Source organism: Vidua macroura, chromosome 3 (assembly GCF_024509145.1).
Source record: "Vidua macroura isolate BioBank_ID:100142 chromosome 3, ASM2450914v1, whole genome shotgun sequence".
Classification (NCBI taxonomy): domain Eukaryota; kingdom Metazoa; phylum Chordata; class Aves; order Passeriformes; family Viduidae; genus Vidua; species Vidua macroura.
This window is the reverse complement of record NC_071573.1, coordinates 81,129,770-81,147,684: the sequence shown is the minus strand read 5'-3', so window position 1 is coordinate 81,147,684 and position 17,915 is coordinate 81,129,770. Positions and strand designations below refer to the sequence as shown.

At 35.8% G+C, this 17,915-nt stretch overlaps 1 protein-coding gene across 8 annotated transcripts in view; it reads left to right on the top strand.

Annotated features, from left to right (window-relative positions):
* DOP1A (DOP1 leucine zipper like protein A) overlaps window positions 1-17,915 on the top strand; it is a 61,152-nt gene that overhangs the window by 18,632 nt on the left and 24,605 nt on the right. For 4 of the 8 annotated variants that reach the window (XM_053972338.1, XM_053972341.1, XM_053972340.1 and 1 more), the window contains 10 exons: window positions 1,985-2,094; window positions 4,098-4,206; window positions 6,546-6,666; window positions 7,362-7,481; window positions 9,130-9,244; window positions 9,672-9,701; window positions 10,105-10,338; window positions 12,728-13,349; window positions 16,206-16,480; window positions 17,105-17,257. In XM_053972338.1, coding sequence (XP_053828313.1) covers window positions 1,985-2,094; window positions 4,098-4,206; window positions 6,546-6,666; window positions 7,362-7,481; window positions 9,130-9,244; window positions 9,672-9,701; window positions 10,105-10,338; window positions 12,728-13,349; window positions 16,206-16,480; window positions 17,105-17,257 — 1,889 coding nt within the window. Of the gene's footprint in view, window positions 1-1,984; window positions 2,095-4,097; window positions 4,207-5,808; window positions 5,831-6,545; window positions 6,667-7,361; window positions 7,482-8,694; window positions 8,739-9,129; window positions 9,245-9,671; window positions 9,702-10,104; window positions 10,339-12,727; window positions 13,350-16,205; window positions 16,481-17,104; window positions 17,258-17,915 lie in introns of those variants that run through there. The other 4 variants (XM_053972344.1, XM_053972339.1, XM_053972342.1 and 1 more) reach the window with 3 other exon arrangements.

Genomic DNA, 17,915 nt, shown 5'->3' with positions numbered 1-17,915 from the left:
ATACAACATATAAAAAGAAAAGAATGCTGAAGAGCATTGATATTACAGTTAGTGTATGCACACTTTAAACTTCATTAGATCTTTGTCTGATTGAATTAACAGATCACCAATCACTTTTCAACACTTTTCTGGAGTGAAAATTGAGCAATTTGGAATACAATTCTACCAAATGACATAAAATCAATACAGTACAAATTTAAATTTTTATACAAAACCAACATGTAATTTAGAAGAGGGTAGCAAAGAATTATAGGTATTAGAAGGCTCTTACCTATTCAGGGAATAGTTGGAAGACTAGAAATTAGAAAATTTTAGAAAATAATTACTCTTATTCAGCCTTGTTATTTTAAGGAAATGAAGCCTGTGGTCACATGAATCTGATCAGTTACTCTTTAAACCCATTGTGAAAGAAGTTAAAATCATGGAAGTTCCTAGGTGTGTCCCAGGATTTGGAGACTGAATGGAGAGACGTGAAATGGCTTCTCTACTTGCTATGTTTTGCAGTGTGCTGTTACCTTCTTTGTTTGACTTCCCAGCTCACCCGCAAGCACATATGTGCTTCTTGTGCTACCCAGAACCTTTCCCAGCTGTTAGTTAAGACTTCAGAGGCAGGTAGCCTGTGGGTGACTGGGGAGAGAGAACATGAGTAGCAAAGGGCCTGAGAGAGAGCTGAAATTATGAGGAGGGAAGAAATCAGCATCAGTGTTTTGCATGAGGGGGTTGGTTGTGTTGCTGTAGGAGCTGTAGGGGTTTAGAAGTTAAATATGAGAAAATCCTGGCTTCTTTGGTTAATCATTCTTTGTGACACTGACTTGCAAGGATTCATCTTTTAAAGAAAAACAAAGAAAAGCAACTTTATGCTTCATACCTGCATTTACAAATTTGGGGAAGAAATAGTTTCTAGATTAAACACTGCACTCATGTTTCATCTAGATTTGATGGATTAGATATGTCTTTTGCTATTATTGAAAAAGGTATTTTGTGTATTTAAAATATCATGCTGCATTTTTTTAGTTGTGGAACCTTCTTTTACAGCTATTTCATGAACATAGTCTCCACTGAAAGTCATACAGCTTCAGAGAATACTTTTACAGTGACTTCCATGTCCTGTGTTGTGCACAGCTACTTCATCTATTTGCTATATTTTTGGACAAACTTTTTGACAATACAGGATTTTTTTTTTCTTTTGGATGTTGTGCTGCTTTTCTATTATCATGGTATTCTATTCCTAATATAAGACATTGCAGATGGAGATCAGTTATGTTGGAAGACTGTCTGAATTCTGTTGTTCTGTATGGCATAATTTAATTCTGGTGTTTGCTATTCCTTGCTGTTATTTTACAGCTAGAGGTGACCTATTAACATTCTCTATGAATAGAAATCATACACATCTCCTTAAATCAGGTTATCTTAACCATTGTTAACCAATTGATTTTTTTTCTTACTTAAGCCTATTTTTTGTGCAATTAAAAACTTACTAGGAAAAGAAAAGAAACTTACAATACAAAGGTCCATCTTGTTAGTGTAATTTTGAACTAAAAAAAATATTTTTTGTAGTGTGACTGATATTCTTTCTAACATGTCGCTGTGTTTTGATGATCATCTCTATATACTTAAAACACTGAATTTTGTGTTCTCATTAATATTGAAATATTTTTATGTGACAACTTGTGGCTTTCTTTAAATGATTATGGGTTTTTCAGCATTTGTGAACATCTTTCAAGAAGTACAAGAAGTAATTGGTTGATAATATTACATAAAACTATTTTTTTTATTTGTGTGCAAATTGCTTGTGTGAAAATATAACTTAGTTTCTCTTATTAAACTCTATAAAATCATCTTTTTCTTGCCAACATGACTTGGACTTGGACTTCATATTGGTAAGTTATCAGTGCTAGTGTGTTGATCTCTAGTTTAAAGAAATTGGCAATATATTCTATTAAACTGCAAATATTTATCTGCTTTGTCCTTTGTTTGCTTGAAGGTTTTGATAACAACGGTGCCCTTGTAGGACCCAGAAGTACAAGGCACAGCAATCCTGAGGAGCATGCCACTTACTATTTCAACACCTTCTCTAAGGAGATGTTAGTCCAGGTAGCTATACTGTTTTATTTATACAGTTTTATTGGAGCATATATTTTTATAAACAGATCCTGATCAAAGTTGCTGTAACTTTATCTTGATTTGCCAATGCAATGTGACAATATAATCATGTCTTTTTGTGGTATTAGTGTCCTATTCTTCCAAAACCTGCTCAGTGGAAAAATGAAGACCTCTAGAATAGCAGAATGAACAGAACAAATATTAGATTTCTTCCTCTCCTTTTCCACAATGAAGGAAGCATACATGGATGTTATTTGATTATGAACCCAGCACACTGGAACCTGTTCTTTCATGAAACTGAATTGGAGAATTCTCTTCTGTAGATATTGGAAATTCCTCTGTGTCTTGGGAATCAGGAAAAAATTATCAGATGGCACTCAAAGTCTGTGTTAAAAGCATCTTTCCCCCTGATAGGAAAAGGGAGCATCTTCTGCTCTCTGTTGGCAGCCAGGAATACTTGAGAAAATTGGCAGTTAAACTAGTTTACCCTTAAAGCCTTCCTATGTGAGTTGAGATCACTGGTTCTAAGAACTGTGCTGCTTTTCTCACAGTTGAAATACAGATGTCTTTTAAACTTCTGTGAGTCTGATCTTGAAGTTGGGAAGACATTTTATCTTTAAGACAAATTGGTAAGGTCAGGATTTTTCTGAGTCAGAGCTGTGATGCTATGTATGGTAATGAGAGTGGCAATTCTAACAGTAGTAGCTGACACAAGAATATTCAGCTCATCCCAGTTCAAAGCTGACACCCAGCATGGAGCTAGCACCTTCAGTTTTATCTGAAAGTTGTGAGATCTGCTGTTCTATTGATGAGGAAGAGACATCAGAATTCCATTATTCCAGCAGCAAGGGCCTCGTTGGCACTCTCTCAGCCTTCTTTTATCACCCTTCTGCCTTCCTTAGCAGATGATTCAGAAATTACACAAATGTAAAGGAGAGGCCTGAATGAGCTACAGTTTCACCTGTACCTTATATAAAAACACCATGGTGAGCTTTCAGCAGCATTTAGGCGTGGTTAAAAGACCATAATTGTTATGGTCTTTTTAAATCTGTCCATCTTTTGAACTTAATCAGTGTCAATAAAGCTTTTCTGTCTGAAAAGAGTATGAACATTAGAATCTGTGCCTTGCCTATACATAATACAAACAACATATAGCTTCTAAAACCTTTTTCTGTCTCTTGAAAGACTTTAAAAGCATTGCTCTTTTCTGTCTCATTCTCTAGCAGTCTCTTTGTGTTTTGTTTTATCCAGTCAACTCATATCTTATCCACAGATACAATGTACTGAAAATTCTGGCCTTCTAAAGACATATGAAAATACAGAAGATTTTTCTTTTAAGATACTTGCTGATAATACTTGGTTTGTAGCAGATAGCAAGGCCAACTGGTTTTCATGGCTCTTTCTTCTCTCTTGTTTTTTTTCTTTTTTGTCCTTTTTTTTTTTTTTTTTTTTGAAACTGTAGAAGAAACAGACTAGCTCAGACAGTCAAGTCAGCCAGGCAGAAAACTAAGCAAAATCTGTAGTTGTCTCATGGGGCTTTTTTAAATTCTACAGCTCATTCCCTAACTTGCTTTGGTATAGAAACTCAGTCTTCCCATTTATTTCAAAGTTGTCATTGCTATTTAGACAAGGAAATTTCCTTCCATGTAAGTGTGTATATCATAGGATAGATGCTGTTTTATTAAGTCCTTAATATCTACCTACTTTATCTTCTCAAATAATTGGTTCATTCTCATGTCTTCTCTTTTACTCTTAAGAAATATTGAGTTATCTGCTTATAATACTCTATTTTGATTTTAAATAAATACAAGTTACCAAGTTCTGTTGCACAGAAATGTTCTCAAAGGCAAAGTTGACAGAACTTAATCATGGGAGACTGAGCTGCAGTGAGATGAGATAATGGTCTCCACTGTTGAGAATTTCCCCTTTATGTGCAGCTTTTATTGCTTTCTAGCTTTCTTTTTGTTTTCCTGATATGTTTTTGCTCTTTGTAGGCAATGGTTGGAATATTGCAAGTTAATGGACAGGGAGAAGAAAGCACATTAATGCAAGACTTAAAGCCTTTTCGAATTCTTATCAGTTTGCTGGATAAGCCTGAACTGGGTAATTGTAATTTACTCTTCTTGATTTGTTTCATGTCATTTTGCTTTGAAATTTTTTTCTTTTTTATCAAATTGAATAAGTTATATGCTTAATACTGGCAGGTTATCCAGATTTCTTAGATCTTCCAAGCTGTATCTATGTTTTACATTTAATTTAATGCAATCATCAGATTTGCCTTTTACCAAATGCCATTTATTCTACTTTCTACACAGGAAACAGTAAGTCAAAGCCATAGAGAGAACTAACTGCGTGTTGGAAAAAATGCAGATTGAATCTTTTTCATTTCTTTCATCAAATAATGACTTTGACTATTATAAATCTCAGCTATTGCTTTTGGGAATAACCTATACTTTCTTGAATATACACACAGAGATGATAGACATTAACAATAAAACAGTTTTTTCAGAAGAACGTATGCAGAAGAAGCAAATATTTTTTTGGTTTTGTGAGTGGTTTGTTGGGATTTCTTTTTGGTGTTTCTTTTCAATTTTCCTTTTCCCTGTTTAAAATGTTTTAATGCCCTCTTTAGCAGATGAGTGCTGAGGACTATAGGACAAAAGTACTTACAGTTAAGACTTGGTAAATCTTGCTTTTTTCTTCCTCAAACATTATATACAGTGTTTATATAATGTGTGTTTGGAATACACTTTTGAAGGTGTCTGAAAAAAATCAAAATATTTTTTAAATGCATTATCAGATTTGAGGATGGGATAATAAAACCATAAAAATACAATAATTAAAGAAAAGAATTGGTTAGGACAGAAGAACTACAAGGAACAAAATATCTGTCAGAAATTTGCCATCTTCCTTGTAATTTATGATTTCTAGGGTCACTCTAAATTTTCAGAGGCAATGTATATGTTAAGATTTCATGAAGTAGCAAAGCTTTGAGGATTCTTTCAGCAAAATGAGATAGAATAATCTAAAAGGATTTTTGCTTAACTCTGTAAGCATACTCCTACTGAAGGCAGCTCAGTGAGACTAGAAAACACATAAAAATTAAATGATATCTCAAGCAGGACTGCTTTTTAAATTCCTTTAAAAAAAATTTGGGTTTTTTTTTTCTTCCAACCTGAGATTTAGCTCAAATCCAAAGGAGGAGCTATTTTATAGAATCATAGAATGTTTTGTATTGAAAGGGACCTTACACTTCATCTAGTTCCAACTCCCCTGCCACAGGCAGAGAAACCTTCCACTTGACCAGGTTGCTCAAAGCCCCATCCAACCTGGCCTTGAACACTTCCAGGGATGAGGCATCCATGGCTTCACTGGCAGCCTGTTCTATTGCCTTATTACCCTCTGGGTAAAGAATTTTTCTCTAGTATCCAATCTAAATCTCTTTTCTTTTAGTCTAAAACTGTTCCCCCTTGTCCTATTCCCGTCTGCCTGTATAAAAAGTCTCTCTCCCTCTTTTTTCATAAGCCCCATCTAAGTACTGAAAGGCTGCCATGAGGTCTCTCTGAAGCCTTCTTTTCTCCAAGCTGAGCAATCCCAATAATCTCAGCCTGTCTTCATAGGAGAGCTGTTCCAGCCCACTTGCTGTCTTTGTGACCCTCCTCTGGACTTGCTCCAGCAGGTCCATGTTTCTCTGTTGGGCATCCCAAAGGTGGATGCAGTACTCCAGGTGGGTTTTCACAAGAGCAGAGTAGAAGGTGAGAATCACCTCCCTTGGCCTGCTGGCCACACTTTTTCAATGCAGCCTGGGCTGCAGTTGGCTTTCTGTGCTGCAATTGCACACTTTCAAAAATACTTCCAAAAAGTACCCTGCAGACTATATCCTGAGCTAAAAAAAAACCTGCTTCAAATTAAAAGGAAAGATGATGCTCAAAATATTTTATCTTGTATTTGCATTTAAATATTTGAGTGTATTGTACATATGCTAACAGCATAACATTGCTATATTGTCCATATGCTAACATTGCTAACATAAGGAGATAGCTTAGGGGTGAGTATTGCAAAGTGTTTTGACTGAAAGCCACCTCTGATCAAGAATCCATGAAGTCCATTTACATGTTACTGAGCTGAGCTGTTGGCCTGAACATGATGTGTATTGCTGTGACTGCACAGCTTTTGAACTTGGTGTGTTTGTACCCAGCTGCCATTGTACACACATTGAACATGGGACTTGTGCTTTCTGTGCTCCCAGGCACTACAGTTGTCTCAGTGTTTCTGGAATGCAAACAAACCAAACTTTTTGACATTCAGGTAGTTTGAGATTGAACCAGAAGAAATTTTGTGGTTTCAATGACTAAAGCTGGCTAATGATTTCAATAGCTTTTGGCTGTGGACTGTTGGCAATGCTGTAATGCAAGAGTGTGACTGCTGGTATTTCTCCCTAGGCCCTGCCATCCTGGAGGATGTATTGATTGAAGTGTTTCGAACATTATATACACAGTGCAAAGCAGAGCTGGAGCTTCAGACAGAACCATCCTTCAACAAAGATCACACACAGCTCAGCAGGTAAATAATGAGTGTAATGTAGTTTGTATTAAATAATATATCTTTGTTGCTGGAACCATGACTGTGAAGCCTGTGAGACTGTGACATGTTTGCATGATACAGGATCTATTAACATTAATTGCAACTTGTGTTCAGTGCAAAGGTTTGAAGTGGTTGGCTTTATTATTTTTATTTTTTTTAGTATTTAGTGCATGTTTTATTCTTTATCCATGTCAAAAATGCTTGTTTGATTGATTGTGATATTCTTTACATCTGTGTTCTTGGAAAAAAAATAGACTGTTGAGTTTTCTTGTAGTAGAAAAATTAGGACTGCTACAAGAGGGCTGGGGAGTGGGATATAGAGTTTGAACATTTGAATTTTTGACTTTGAAAGGTGGAGAGGAGAGGGATGTTCAAAGCTGGAGAGGGGAGGGAACAACTGTGGGAACAATTATGGTAAAAACAGATCTATTAAAAATGTGGTTAAAAGACAAATATTAAAGAAAGAATAGAGGAGAAACCTAGCAACTGTGAAAAGACATTGGTATGAGCAGCCTGCCAATATCCTGAGCCCTTGAGCAACAGCTACTTGTAGGGATGGGAGTAGGATCATTTGTCAGTGTTACTTGACAGTGGGTAAACTCACAGTGATGTGTAGTTATATAAATTGAAAAATAAGTATAAAAATATGAAATGTTCTTTTTATTTTCTTTCAGCAAACTGAGAGAAAACAAGAAAACAGCAGAATTGATTAAAACTGCCAATCTTCTTTTCAATTCCTTTGAGCCTTATTATATGTGGGATTACATTGCTCGTTGGTTTGAAGAGTGTTGTAGGTAGGTGATAATATTTAATCTCTGTATGGGTAAAGTTGAAGTTAATTTTTGTTTTGTATACTTTTTTCTTCAAAGAAGTCAGTCTCATGAGATCATTAAGCCTGTAAGTATTTTTTTCCTCCCATCCCTCTAACTTCAACCTTTTGGCCAGTTTTCATCAGATGTGATTGTGGGTCTTATCACAAACTCAGTGTCTGGGTTAAATCAAGAGACAGAATTAACCCCTCTACTGAAGGGGAGACTCCAGAGTGATCTCTGAAGCTAGTTCTGTCTGGCCAGTACAGGATTACTCATTGTACAAATTGCTTTTGGTAAAATTGACAGATTTGCCAAACACCTGATGTGTCTTCATTAGTCCTGCTCTTTTAGGGAAAAAGAAGGATGGGAATCTTGTCCATGACAAGGAGGGCTACAGGAGAAAATAGCAAACCATAAATCAGGGAAAGTTGAAAATATTAACAGGAGGGAAGGGGATGAAGGGACCACAGAAGAGCAGGGGCTTTTGCTGTGGCAAGGGGTAGATGATGTAGAGATGTCCAATTAGTGAAAATTTTTCTTCCATTGTTTATGGAATTTCTTGATAAAATATTAAGATACTTGGACATTAATTAGTCTATGAGCCAACGGTGTGCCAACTAAAGAAAACTGTGTCTTGGGCTACATTATAAGGACTGTGGGCAGCAGGTGAAAGGAAGTTATTTTTCCTTTCACTTAGTGTTTCTAAGGACAGACGTGGAATATTGTGTCCAGCTTTGGACACGCCACTTGAGAAGTGTTGAGAAACTGAAGAGACTCTGGTAGAGAAACTGCTAAGCTGGTCAGTTATAGGACACTGCATTGAAGGTTGAGGAAGGTGAGTTTGGTTTAGCCTGGCAAAGAAGGAAATTGAATAGCACCTTATGATTTCCTGAAAGGCATTTGCAAAGTTCATACAGCTATACTTTTTATAACAGCTGATGGAAAACAAAGGACAGCAACAAGTGCTCACTCAAGTGGTCAGGTTGGACTTTGAGAAAAGCTTTGCTAAGAACATGTGCAGCAGTGGAAGAGGTGGAACAGTGGAAGCCAGGAAGGCTGTGGAACTTTCTTGTGAGATTTCCAGAACTCTGCTAGACAAAACTGTGGACAAATTTATCTAGTGTTCTTAGCAGTCCTGCTCAGTGTGAGAGGTTGATCTAGATGTCTGTGACTTGATTTTTGTGTGTTGGGCTGAATTGCTAACATAAGGATAGTCATCTACAGCCAGGTAACATGCAGGTGAGTATTTCACTACATGTAAGTAGTGTTACTGTCAAAATGGATACAAAATTGCATCATAAATAAATGAAATCTGGACAATTGTTTTTGTTTGGAATTTTTTCTGCATGAGCTTCTGTATTATCTAAATTTTTGTCTTCCATGCCCAATTTTCTGTAGCTTGAATTTCCTTATTTTACAAATGTTGGTTGTTTTACACCAAAAGGCTGGTTACTGCTTTTTCTGAAAGAATGGCATGGAGCCAAATAAGCTACTTAGCAGTAAAATGAGAAATTGCTTATTGGTTTATAGTGATTACCACCCAATATATACAGCTTTGCATTGAGTTACAGAAATATGGTCAATGTAAAGGGAAGGGAAAATATTGTGAAACTCCATTTGAATTTTGCAGGAGGACTTTACATGCCAGACTTCAAACTGGGCCTGGAGGTGATAGTGAGCAATCTGAGTTACCTCTGACAAATTTCTGCTTGTTAGTGGATTTTTTGTTGGATATTGTTTCTTTGGTAAGAATTCCTTTTTTCATTACTAACATTGGGATTCTGTATATTTATGGTCTGCAGAAATACTATATATGCTTTATTAATTGCTTTTCCTGAAAATATATTGACATAAATTGACATTAAGAGAAGTTTTTGGTTCATTGTATGATTCTTGATAGACTGGTTAGACATAACTGAAATGATTTTTATGATGCTTATGCCTGAAAATTTTAGTCTGTCCTCATTTACTTTTTTGTGTATTCGTTTCAGGTATAGTCTTTTGTAGTTTGATATGCTAGTTTAAATGTGCAGCTTTCTTTTAAGAATCTTTTAAATGTCATGATAAGATGTATCTTCTTTTTCTGTTGTCACTGCTTAATGTAGCAAAGACTGTTGGAACTGTTTTTTCTATAGCTGTCTTTCCTCAATTCTTTGCTTTCTCATTTCAAAGCCTACTAGAAGTATGAGAGTGCTGTGTCAGGTATGGCAATCAGCCTGTTCTTCCTTTGGCTCTTAACTTATCTTTCATTCTTAAACTTTTATCTTAAGATTAATAAAGTAATAGTAGCTTTCTTCAGACTTCTTATGATGTTTTTAAATGTATTTGTTGTGTAATGAACAATATGCAGTAGTTTGAAAAAGAGCTAAATATATTTCTATTTATTTGTTACCCAACTTTAAAGTTAATTTTGTGAATATTTTTTAGTAAAGCATGTATTTCTTATTCTTGGATATGAAGATATTTTCCTTTTTTCATGTTCTGTATGTTTAAAACAGAGTTAAGCAAATGATAGGTAGCTCTGTTATAGAAAATAAATCTCAGGGTGGAGTTTGGTGTGACAATTAACAAGTTTTTATTATTACTTTACTACTCCTATTACTAGGAGACTTACATTGAAATACAGACAGAACACTTGCCTCAGCTGTTGCTCAGGATGATTTCTGCATTGACAAGCCATCTTCATACTTTGCACTTGTCTGAGCTTACTGATTCTCTCAGACTCTGCTCAAAGATCCTTAGTAAGGTTCAGCCTCCATTACTCTCTGCTGGTACAGATGGTATCCTGCAGCTTCCTACTGGACAGAGCAGCTCCATCAAAGAATGGGAAAATAAAAAGGTAACTGATTAGGTTTTGCATCTTGCAAAATTGCTTCTTATGTGGAAAAAAGAAATGGGTTTTGTACGGCCTGTGTTGAACACCCTAGAAGTCTTTGATTAGGTTTAGATATCACAATCATATGTGAAACCTGGGTAATCAAGATAACTCATAATTGTGGTAAAATTTCTTGATTCTTAGGGGTTTTTACCCAGACATAATATTATACATGTATAAATCACTTCAGAATCAGGGTCTAAGAAACAACTAATCAACTAAAGTTTGTAAAGCACTTGAGGAGTATCATGAAGTAAAATAACTAGACTGGAAAGAATTCACCATTTTGGTTAAATGTTAGACATCTCACCCAATTTATGTGCATTGGTTTAATGCCCATCACATATTTTACTGTCACTGTTCAGTTTTTAGAATAATTTATTAAAGAAATAAAATAAACCAACCAGCAGCTATTTCTCTTTTAACTTGGTCCACTTTGTTCTATGCAGCCATGGCTCTGTGAGGTATGTTAAGTGACATGCCCTGAAATCCTTGTTTTCCAGCTGAAGAAACTTAAGGAACATCATAGAATAAATCAGGTTGGAAGTGACAGTTGCAGGGCACTGCTAAAAGCAGGGCTGATTTCAAAGTTAGATTTTACTTTAAAGCTAGGTCATGTCACTCAGGATCACATTTGTTTTAATTTTGAATATTTCTAAGGATGAAGTTACCACGACTTCTCTGTACAGCCTGTTTGTTTGCACTGTTATTTAATCAGAATTTCCATTGTTGGTGCTTGTGTTGGTTGCCTTGTGTTCTTTCACTGTGGATTTCTCAGCATATCTCCATCTTTTCAACTGCCTAGTGGGAACTCAAAGAGAGCAATAGAGCTATCTTCACCCCCTCCACAACTTTTAGCATACTTTTAAACTGAGTAAATCCAACTCTCTGAGCATTTCTTCTACGTCAGGAGCACCCATGGTGACTTTCCATTGGGCATATGCAGTACATCAGTGTTTCTTTTGTACTAATGAGTGCAAAATTGGACACAATATTCTGGTTGTGAATCTGAGACTGCTGAGCAGAGTGGATTAATTACTTCCCTTGATTTGGTGACAGAACCTTTGCTGATATGGTCCTAGATGTGGCTGGTCTGCTTCACCAAAGGAGTCCACTGCTGGCTCACATTCCCATTGTCAACTGGGACTCCAGCATCCTTTATTCAGGATCCTATCCTTATTCTTTCTAGCTAATTGATACCTGCCTTGTTTTGTTATTTTGTTATTTTGGGGTTTTGGTTTTTTTTTTTTTTTTGAATGATGTTGCCCTTTGAATCTTCAGTGGCCTTCTGCTTCCAATTACAACTGTCTCTTATGTGCCCGTGGTTTCTCTTAAGAGATAGTGAAATGATTTGCCATGCTTCTAATCACTTTTAGATTGTATTTTGTAAAATTGGGTCATCATTTATGTCTCTTCAAGCTTTCTAGTACCTAAGTTTCACTGTTTTCTGCAGTAATATCTCAAATTTCTATTCTTATTCCATCTCTGGTAAAGCAAGACATTATTCACTGTAAATAATAATGACACTGTTTTTATTTATTAATGAAAAAGTTTTTCATATTATTACATAAGGCTCAAGTTCTGTATTTAACACAGGTAGCGATTAGAGTCAAAGCAACTTCTGGGCCTATTAGGTCTCAGGCAACATCTGCCCTTACTGGTAAAATGCAGGATTGGAAGTAAGTGGGCACCTGCATTTAGGGCAACTGATGGATGCATTTCTATTTCAGTTGTTTCCCTACCTCACATTCTCACCAGGAAACAGACACTATGCTACCAGTTACTACAACTGTAGAGGGCTAGAGCAGTGCAAAAAGCCACTGTGGGTGCTTTCTGAGTAAAAGCTATTCATCTATTTATATTCTGAATTATAAGAAATTAAGACATATATGTCATGAAGAACTGTTGTTGCAGCAACCTCTCTCATTTTGAGGAGATGATTTATTTTCATTGTAGTTGCAAATGATTAGTAGTTTTTAAATTAAAAGTTTATATCTTTTTGTAGTTATAACTTTGTATTTGATGGTTTATGATGCTGTATAAATTAATAATACCTATGTCTATGTATTTCAGCATTCTTTCATAATAGAATAGACATAGTTATTATGTGAAGAAAATGTTAAAACCAATTATATTTAAATATCTTTCTTGATAAACAATTTTTTTAAATGTTAGCTTAGTCTGGCAGGCTTACAGAAACACCAAATATCATTTTGCATAAAATGTATTTGTATGAATACATTTAAAACTCTGGAATAAAATTGTTGCTTTCAAACAAAGACATAATAAATATTGTTTTGCTAAGACCTAAATAATATATTTTGAACAGTCATTAAACTTTTATATTGCTCAGGTGCCATCAGTGTCACTTGAAAATCCTAGTGATGTGTTTGAAGATGGTGAAAATCCTCCAAGCAGTCGATCATCAGAAAGTGGATTCACTGAGTTCGTGCAATACCAGGCAGATACAACTGATGACATTGACAGAGCACTGAATGAAGGTCACGGTGCACCTGGCATCCCTATTGTTGGTAGCACATCCTCAGAGACTGAGACAGCATCAACCGTGGGTTCTGAGGAGACCATTGTACAGCCTCCTTCCATAATGGCACAAGGGACAGCAACTCGTAGTGGGAAAACAATCCAAAAGACTGCAATGCAGTGCTGTTTGGAATATGTCCAACAGTTTTTAACCAGATTTATCAACCTGTATATCATTCAGAATAATTCCTTGTCTCAGCCCTTAGGGGCAGAGCTTCCAGTAGACCCCACTAGAGCGCAAGGACAGAGTACAAAATGGGACAGAGAATCACAAGATGATGCTAAGGTGAAGAAAACAAAGAAGAAAACACCGAAAGAATACCTTCCTGCCTTTACTGCTGCTTGTCAGCTCTACCTTGAATGTTCGAGCTTTCCCGTTTACATTGCAGAAGGAAACCGCACTTCAGAATTACATCCTGGGAAGCCTGAAGTTGGTAAGCTGCACTCTCATTTGTTCTTTCTTTTTAAATTATAATTATTATTTTTCTGCCAAAAAAATTTTAAGCAATACTGTCATGTTTTGTGTGTGTTACTGTTTGCTGTTCCTCTCAGAAATCTAAGTTTTCTTCTGTGTCAACTGGCTTACTTTTGGAAAGTAAATTATTTTGTCATAGATTTTTAAGAATATTGCTGGCATGGAATTTAGCAGTAATTTATATTGGGGTGAAAAATAAAAATTATGCAAACTGAAGCCTGAGAGTAGAATCTAGATTGTTGAGTCTTCCTCTTTACTGTATGGATTCACAATGTTTTCTTTGTCATATTGCAATAGCCACAGCTCACATCAAATATGTTTTAGCTTCCTTTTATCAACTTTGGATTGATGTGTGCTCGATGACTTTGGCAATACATGGACATTGTAAGCTACTGTCCAATAAAAATCATACCAGCTAAGAAATTTAATTAATTCTACTTTGCTCCTATTAAAGGGACAGTTCTTGCAAAAAATTATTCTATATTTCCATTAAGAAACAAAATAAAAAGTGGTGAGTTTTGGTGAGATATGGATGTGTTCACAGACAGATGAAACTATTCAGATACAGACATGATTAAAACACTGACAGTTATGGATTACTGTAAATTGTGACATTTTAGGACGATCAATGCTTTTTACAGTTTGTAAAGCCTTCAATTTACAGTTCCAATTTCGGATCCACTTCTGATCTGCAGTCTAAGAGTTACTACTTAGAATGTTTTCATGATGGATATGTTTAGAACATGCAAGAAATAGTAACACTAATTTTGGCTACTGTCACAGTCAGCTCTGTTTTGTTTTGTTTTTTTTTCCCTAGGAAACTTCGTAGTTGCAGCTTTTTGTTCTTATTTACAATTTTCAAATCAAGGCTAAGTGGTGAGCAGTGCTTGGAGAGGAGTAGTTTCTTTGGTTTTGGAAGCAAGCATGCTAATTTAACATGACTGGTTCTGTTTGTGTTTTTTAAGATGTGTTGTTTATGTCTTCATTATAGGCAGGAGCAGAGCATATATTTGACTTTGTAACATTCAGACATATAAAATATTTGTCAGTTGAAGGCAATTTGGTTTTAGCTGTTTATTAGTATGACAACGCCAAAGATCTGCTACCTTTTATAAAAGATCTACCTCAGAATATTTGTGCTTTTATAGCATGACCCTGAAAATGCTAGATGTTCATTCATTTCTCCCAAGCAGCCTACAAATGAGTGTTGTAGACTCAAAGACTGAAATGTCAGCTGTTTGCTTATCACTTTTTGGTGCACATAGCACTTGCTTATTGTAGGGCAGAGAGCCTGTAGAGCTTGAGTAGTATGCACCTTGTATGAGGGCAGTGCTTCTAGGAATCCTTTTCACTTTCAGGAAATGTCTTGGATTTGCATTTCTTGTTCATCATCTGAACGTTCCTATTTGTGAAATATCATTTGCAGTCTATTAAACAGTGTAACTTTGAGGAATAAGCGTAAATTGTAGGTGGGTAAAACCAACAGGAAGGATTTTGTTCCAAAGGTAAACATCTGTTGTATAGAATGTTGGGGTAGATGGGAATAGTTCTGGGCCTACTTCCCATAGCAGAGAATTGCACTGGAACAGAGGATGGAAGAAGGTAGTTTCCATAATTCTCACACTACCCTATCTATTGATATAAAGCTTTTATACTGCAGAAGAGGCTGTGTTTGTTGAAGGGTTCCTAAATTTGGAATGTGTTTTTGAAGGCTTGCGTTAATGACGTGACCCAATAGCTCTTCATCACTGGTCAGTCTGTTTATTTAAGGGAGACAAGTTCATCTGATATTTAACATAATTGTCCTGTAATTTTGCTGTATGCCAAATTTCTCAGCTATCTTTAATTGAAGAAATTAAAAAGGGAACTGAGTGAAGCTGAAAACAATGGTTGTGTCTGTACACTCTAGGACATAATATGGAATTGTTAGGTATATTTAGACTCCAGTGGAGCTGTGGATATAAATTAGAAATTGCATCATTCTTCTCTTGATTCTAAAAGGCTGCTGTATTTGTACCTATTAAATAACATTTCTTCACTTGTGTCTGGTTCTAGATGTATTTGCCTTTTTAGGAATGTGATTAGTAGAGTCCTTTTGAAGTTTTAAGAGAAATTACTTTGGTATCTCTAAAATGAAAGGGTGCAATATTCACTTGGAGAGTTGACTGTGAACTTTGGAGAAAGGCCCTTCAGCCCAGAGTATGGCTTGATAAAGTGAGAGAACAGTAAAACAGGGGAAGCAACCACCTACAGTGAAAGCAGAGTATGGTCTAATAGATCATAGCTCTGCACCAAACCATCAATTTTCACAGAGACTTCTATTTTTAAAATGTTGCCAGGCAAATCTATTTTTGTCAACTTAAAAATAGTCTGCATATATATAATATATTACCCTAGGCTCTATAAAATTTATTACAGAACTATTCCAGACTGCTATCTAGAGTGTTAAAATTTGATTGTTGGTGAAGAATTTTGTGAAGAAAAGTGAGTGAAAGGATGTGCTAACTATTAAAAATCCAGTTTTGCCTAAAGATGGAAATCATCTGAAATAATTTCCATAAAATTTTTATCATCCTTGTTAAAATTTTTCTATTCATTTTTGATTTCTAAATGTTTGAAGTGATACAGTATTGCATTCTTAATAGGATTATTTTAAGGATACATCAGGAAATATCTTCCTCTTGCATACATTTTCCTAAATGGGCAGATTGGAATATGAAGGGACAATTACACATATAATTATGGAATACAAGAGGAAAAATCCATAATATTTAGATTGTTAATTAAATATATAATCTGTGATTTTTTTTTTCAGACTGTGAACAAGTACAGCCACCACTGTGGCTACAGACTTTAATGAATGCTTGCAAGCAGGCAAGCAATTTCAGTGTTCAGGGTGTTACTATTTCCCTCGTGATGGACTTGGTTGGATTGACTCAATCTGTTGCTCTTGTCACTGGAGAAAATCTGAACAGTGTGGAAACTGCTCAGCCTCTTAGTCCTAACCAGGGAAGAGTGGCTGTTGTCATCAGACCTCCTCTTACTCAAGGCAATCTGAGATATATGGCTGAAAAGACAGACTTCTTCAAGGTTAGATGCAGTATCTCATTGCTGTTTTCTTTTGACTTTTTCTGTCTGGTGAAGAATAAGTCTTGGCCCCTTTACCATCCTTGATATGCTAAAGCAAATTTTCTTGCTGAATATTTTGATAACATTTGTAACCTGTGTTAGAATCTAAATTAAATACCCAGTGTTTTCTTCCTGCAATTCTCTTGTGGACCACTTGAGTGAAATTCCTTGTTTAATTGAATATTTTAAAGATATAAACAAAACCTGATTGAATAGCAGCATTAATCAGCAAAGGTATGAAACTGAGATGTGTATAGTGTAGGACTATGGTAAATAATTTTTGCATTTGTGTAATTTATGTAAGAAACCTTTTGCAAAAGATAATCAGTAGCAGGGTGTATTATGTATTTATATTTCTATGAAAATTTATTTTTGTTCTGACTCCTTAACAGGAATTTTTTTTGTGTAAGTTATTGCAGTGTTTTGAACAGTTCCTTCTGTTCATACAAAAGGAACCATTTTACAGATTGTCTCTTGGTCATAGGGTGTCATCAGATGTGATGTCTCCTATTGTTGCATAGAGCAAAACAAGACATGATAGTCATTCACTTGTGTCTCTTGCAACTTTTCTTTTCATTTACAAAGCATATAGCTTTAACTCTTTGGGACCAGCTGGGTGATGGAACTCCTCAGCATCATCAGAAGAGTGTGGAGCTCTTCTACCAGCTGCACAACCTCGTCCCATCTTCCAGCATTTGTGAAGATGTTATTAGTCAGCAGCTGACTCACAGAGACAAGGCAAGTTGCTCATGTATTTACTTAAAGATGAGTAAAGTATATACAGAAATATATTTAGATAAAGGACTTGGTCCCTCAGAGGAGGGTATAAATAACTTCAATATTGAAAGAAACATTGCCTTACATTGTTTCAAATGTTATTTTAGGTCTGTGATGAGTCTCTAGTTTCATGCTAGACAACGGAGGTTTTTGACCATTCAGCAACAGACATGCAGGAGACTTTCTCTCTTATCAAAGTCATGTGATGCTTCCCAATACTTAAAGCATGTGCTTAGTTTTTGCTGTTGTTAGTAGGAGTTCATGTCATGACAGGGACTTTACTTATTTTTTTTTTCCTCACCTAGAAATTTGTTTCACATAGAGGCTGTCAATTTGGCATTCAACTTGAGGCCTTTTTAGTGCTTTAAATTTTAGGTATATGAGCTATTTTCACAGCTCCAACAGTATGAATAGCTTGCTTACACATTCTAGCAACTTGTGGTTTTGTTACTTCAGGAGTGCTTACCTTTTTGCCATTCTACCAGAGTTACCTGGTCAACAAGAGTGAATGGGAGCCAGTCTGCCAATCAGTGCAGTTCACAGCTTGCCATATTGTTGAAATTGGTGATGATTTTTAGTGTCACTTAGGCTGGCCTGTAAACTGCTGTGACTGTGGATG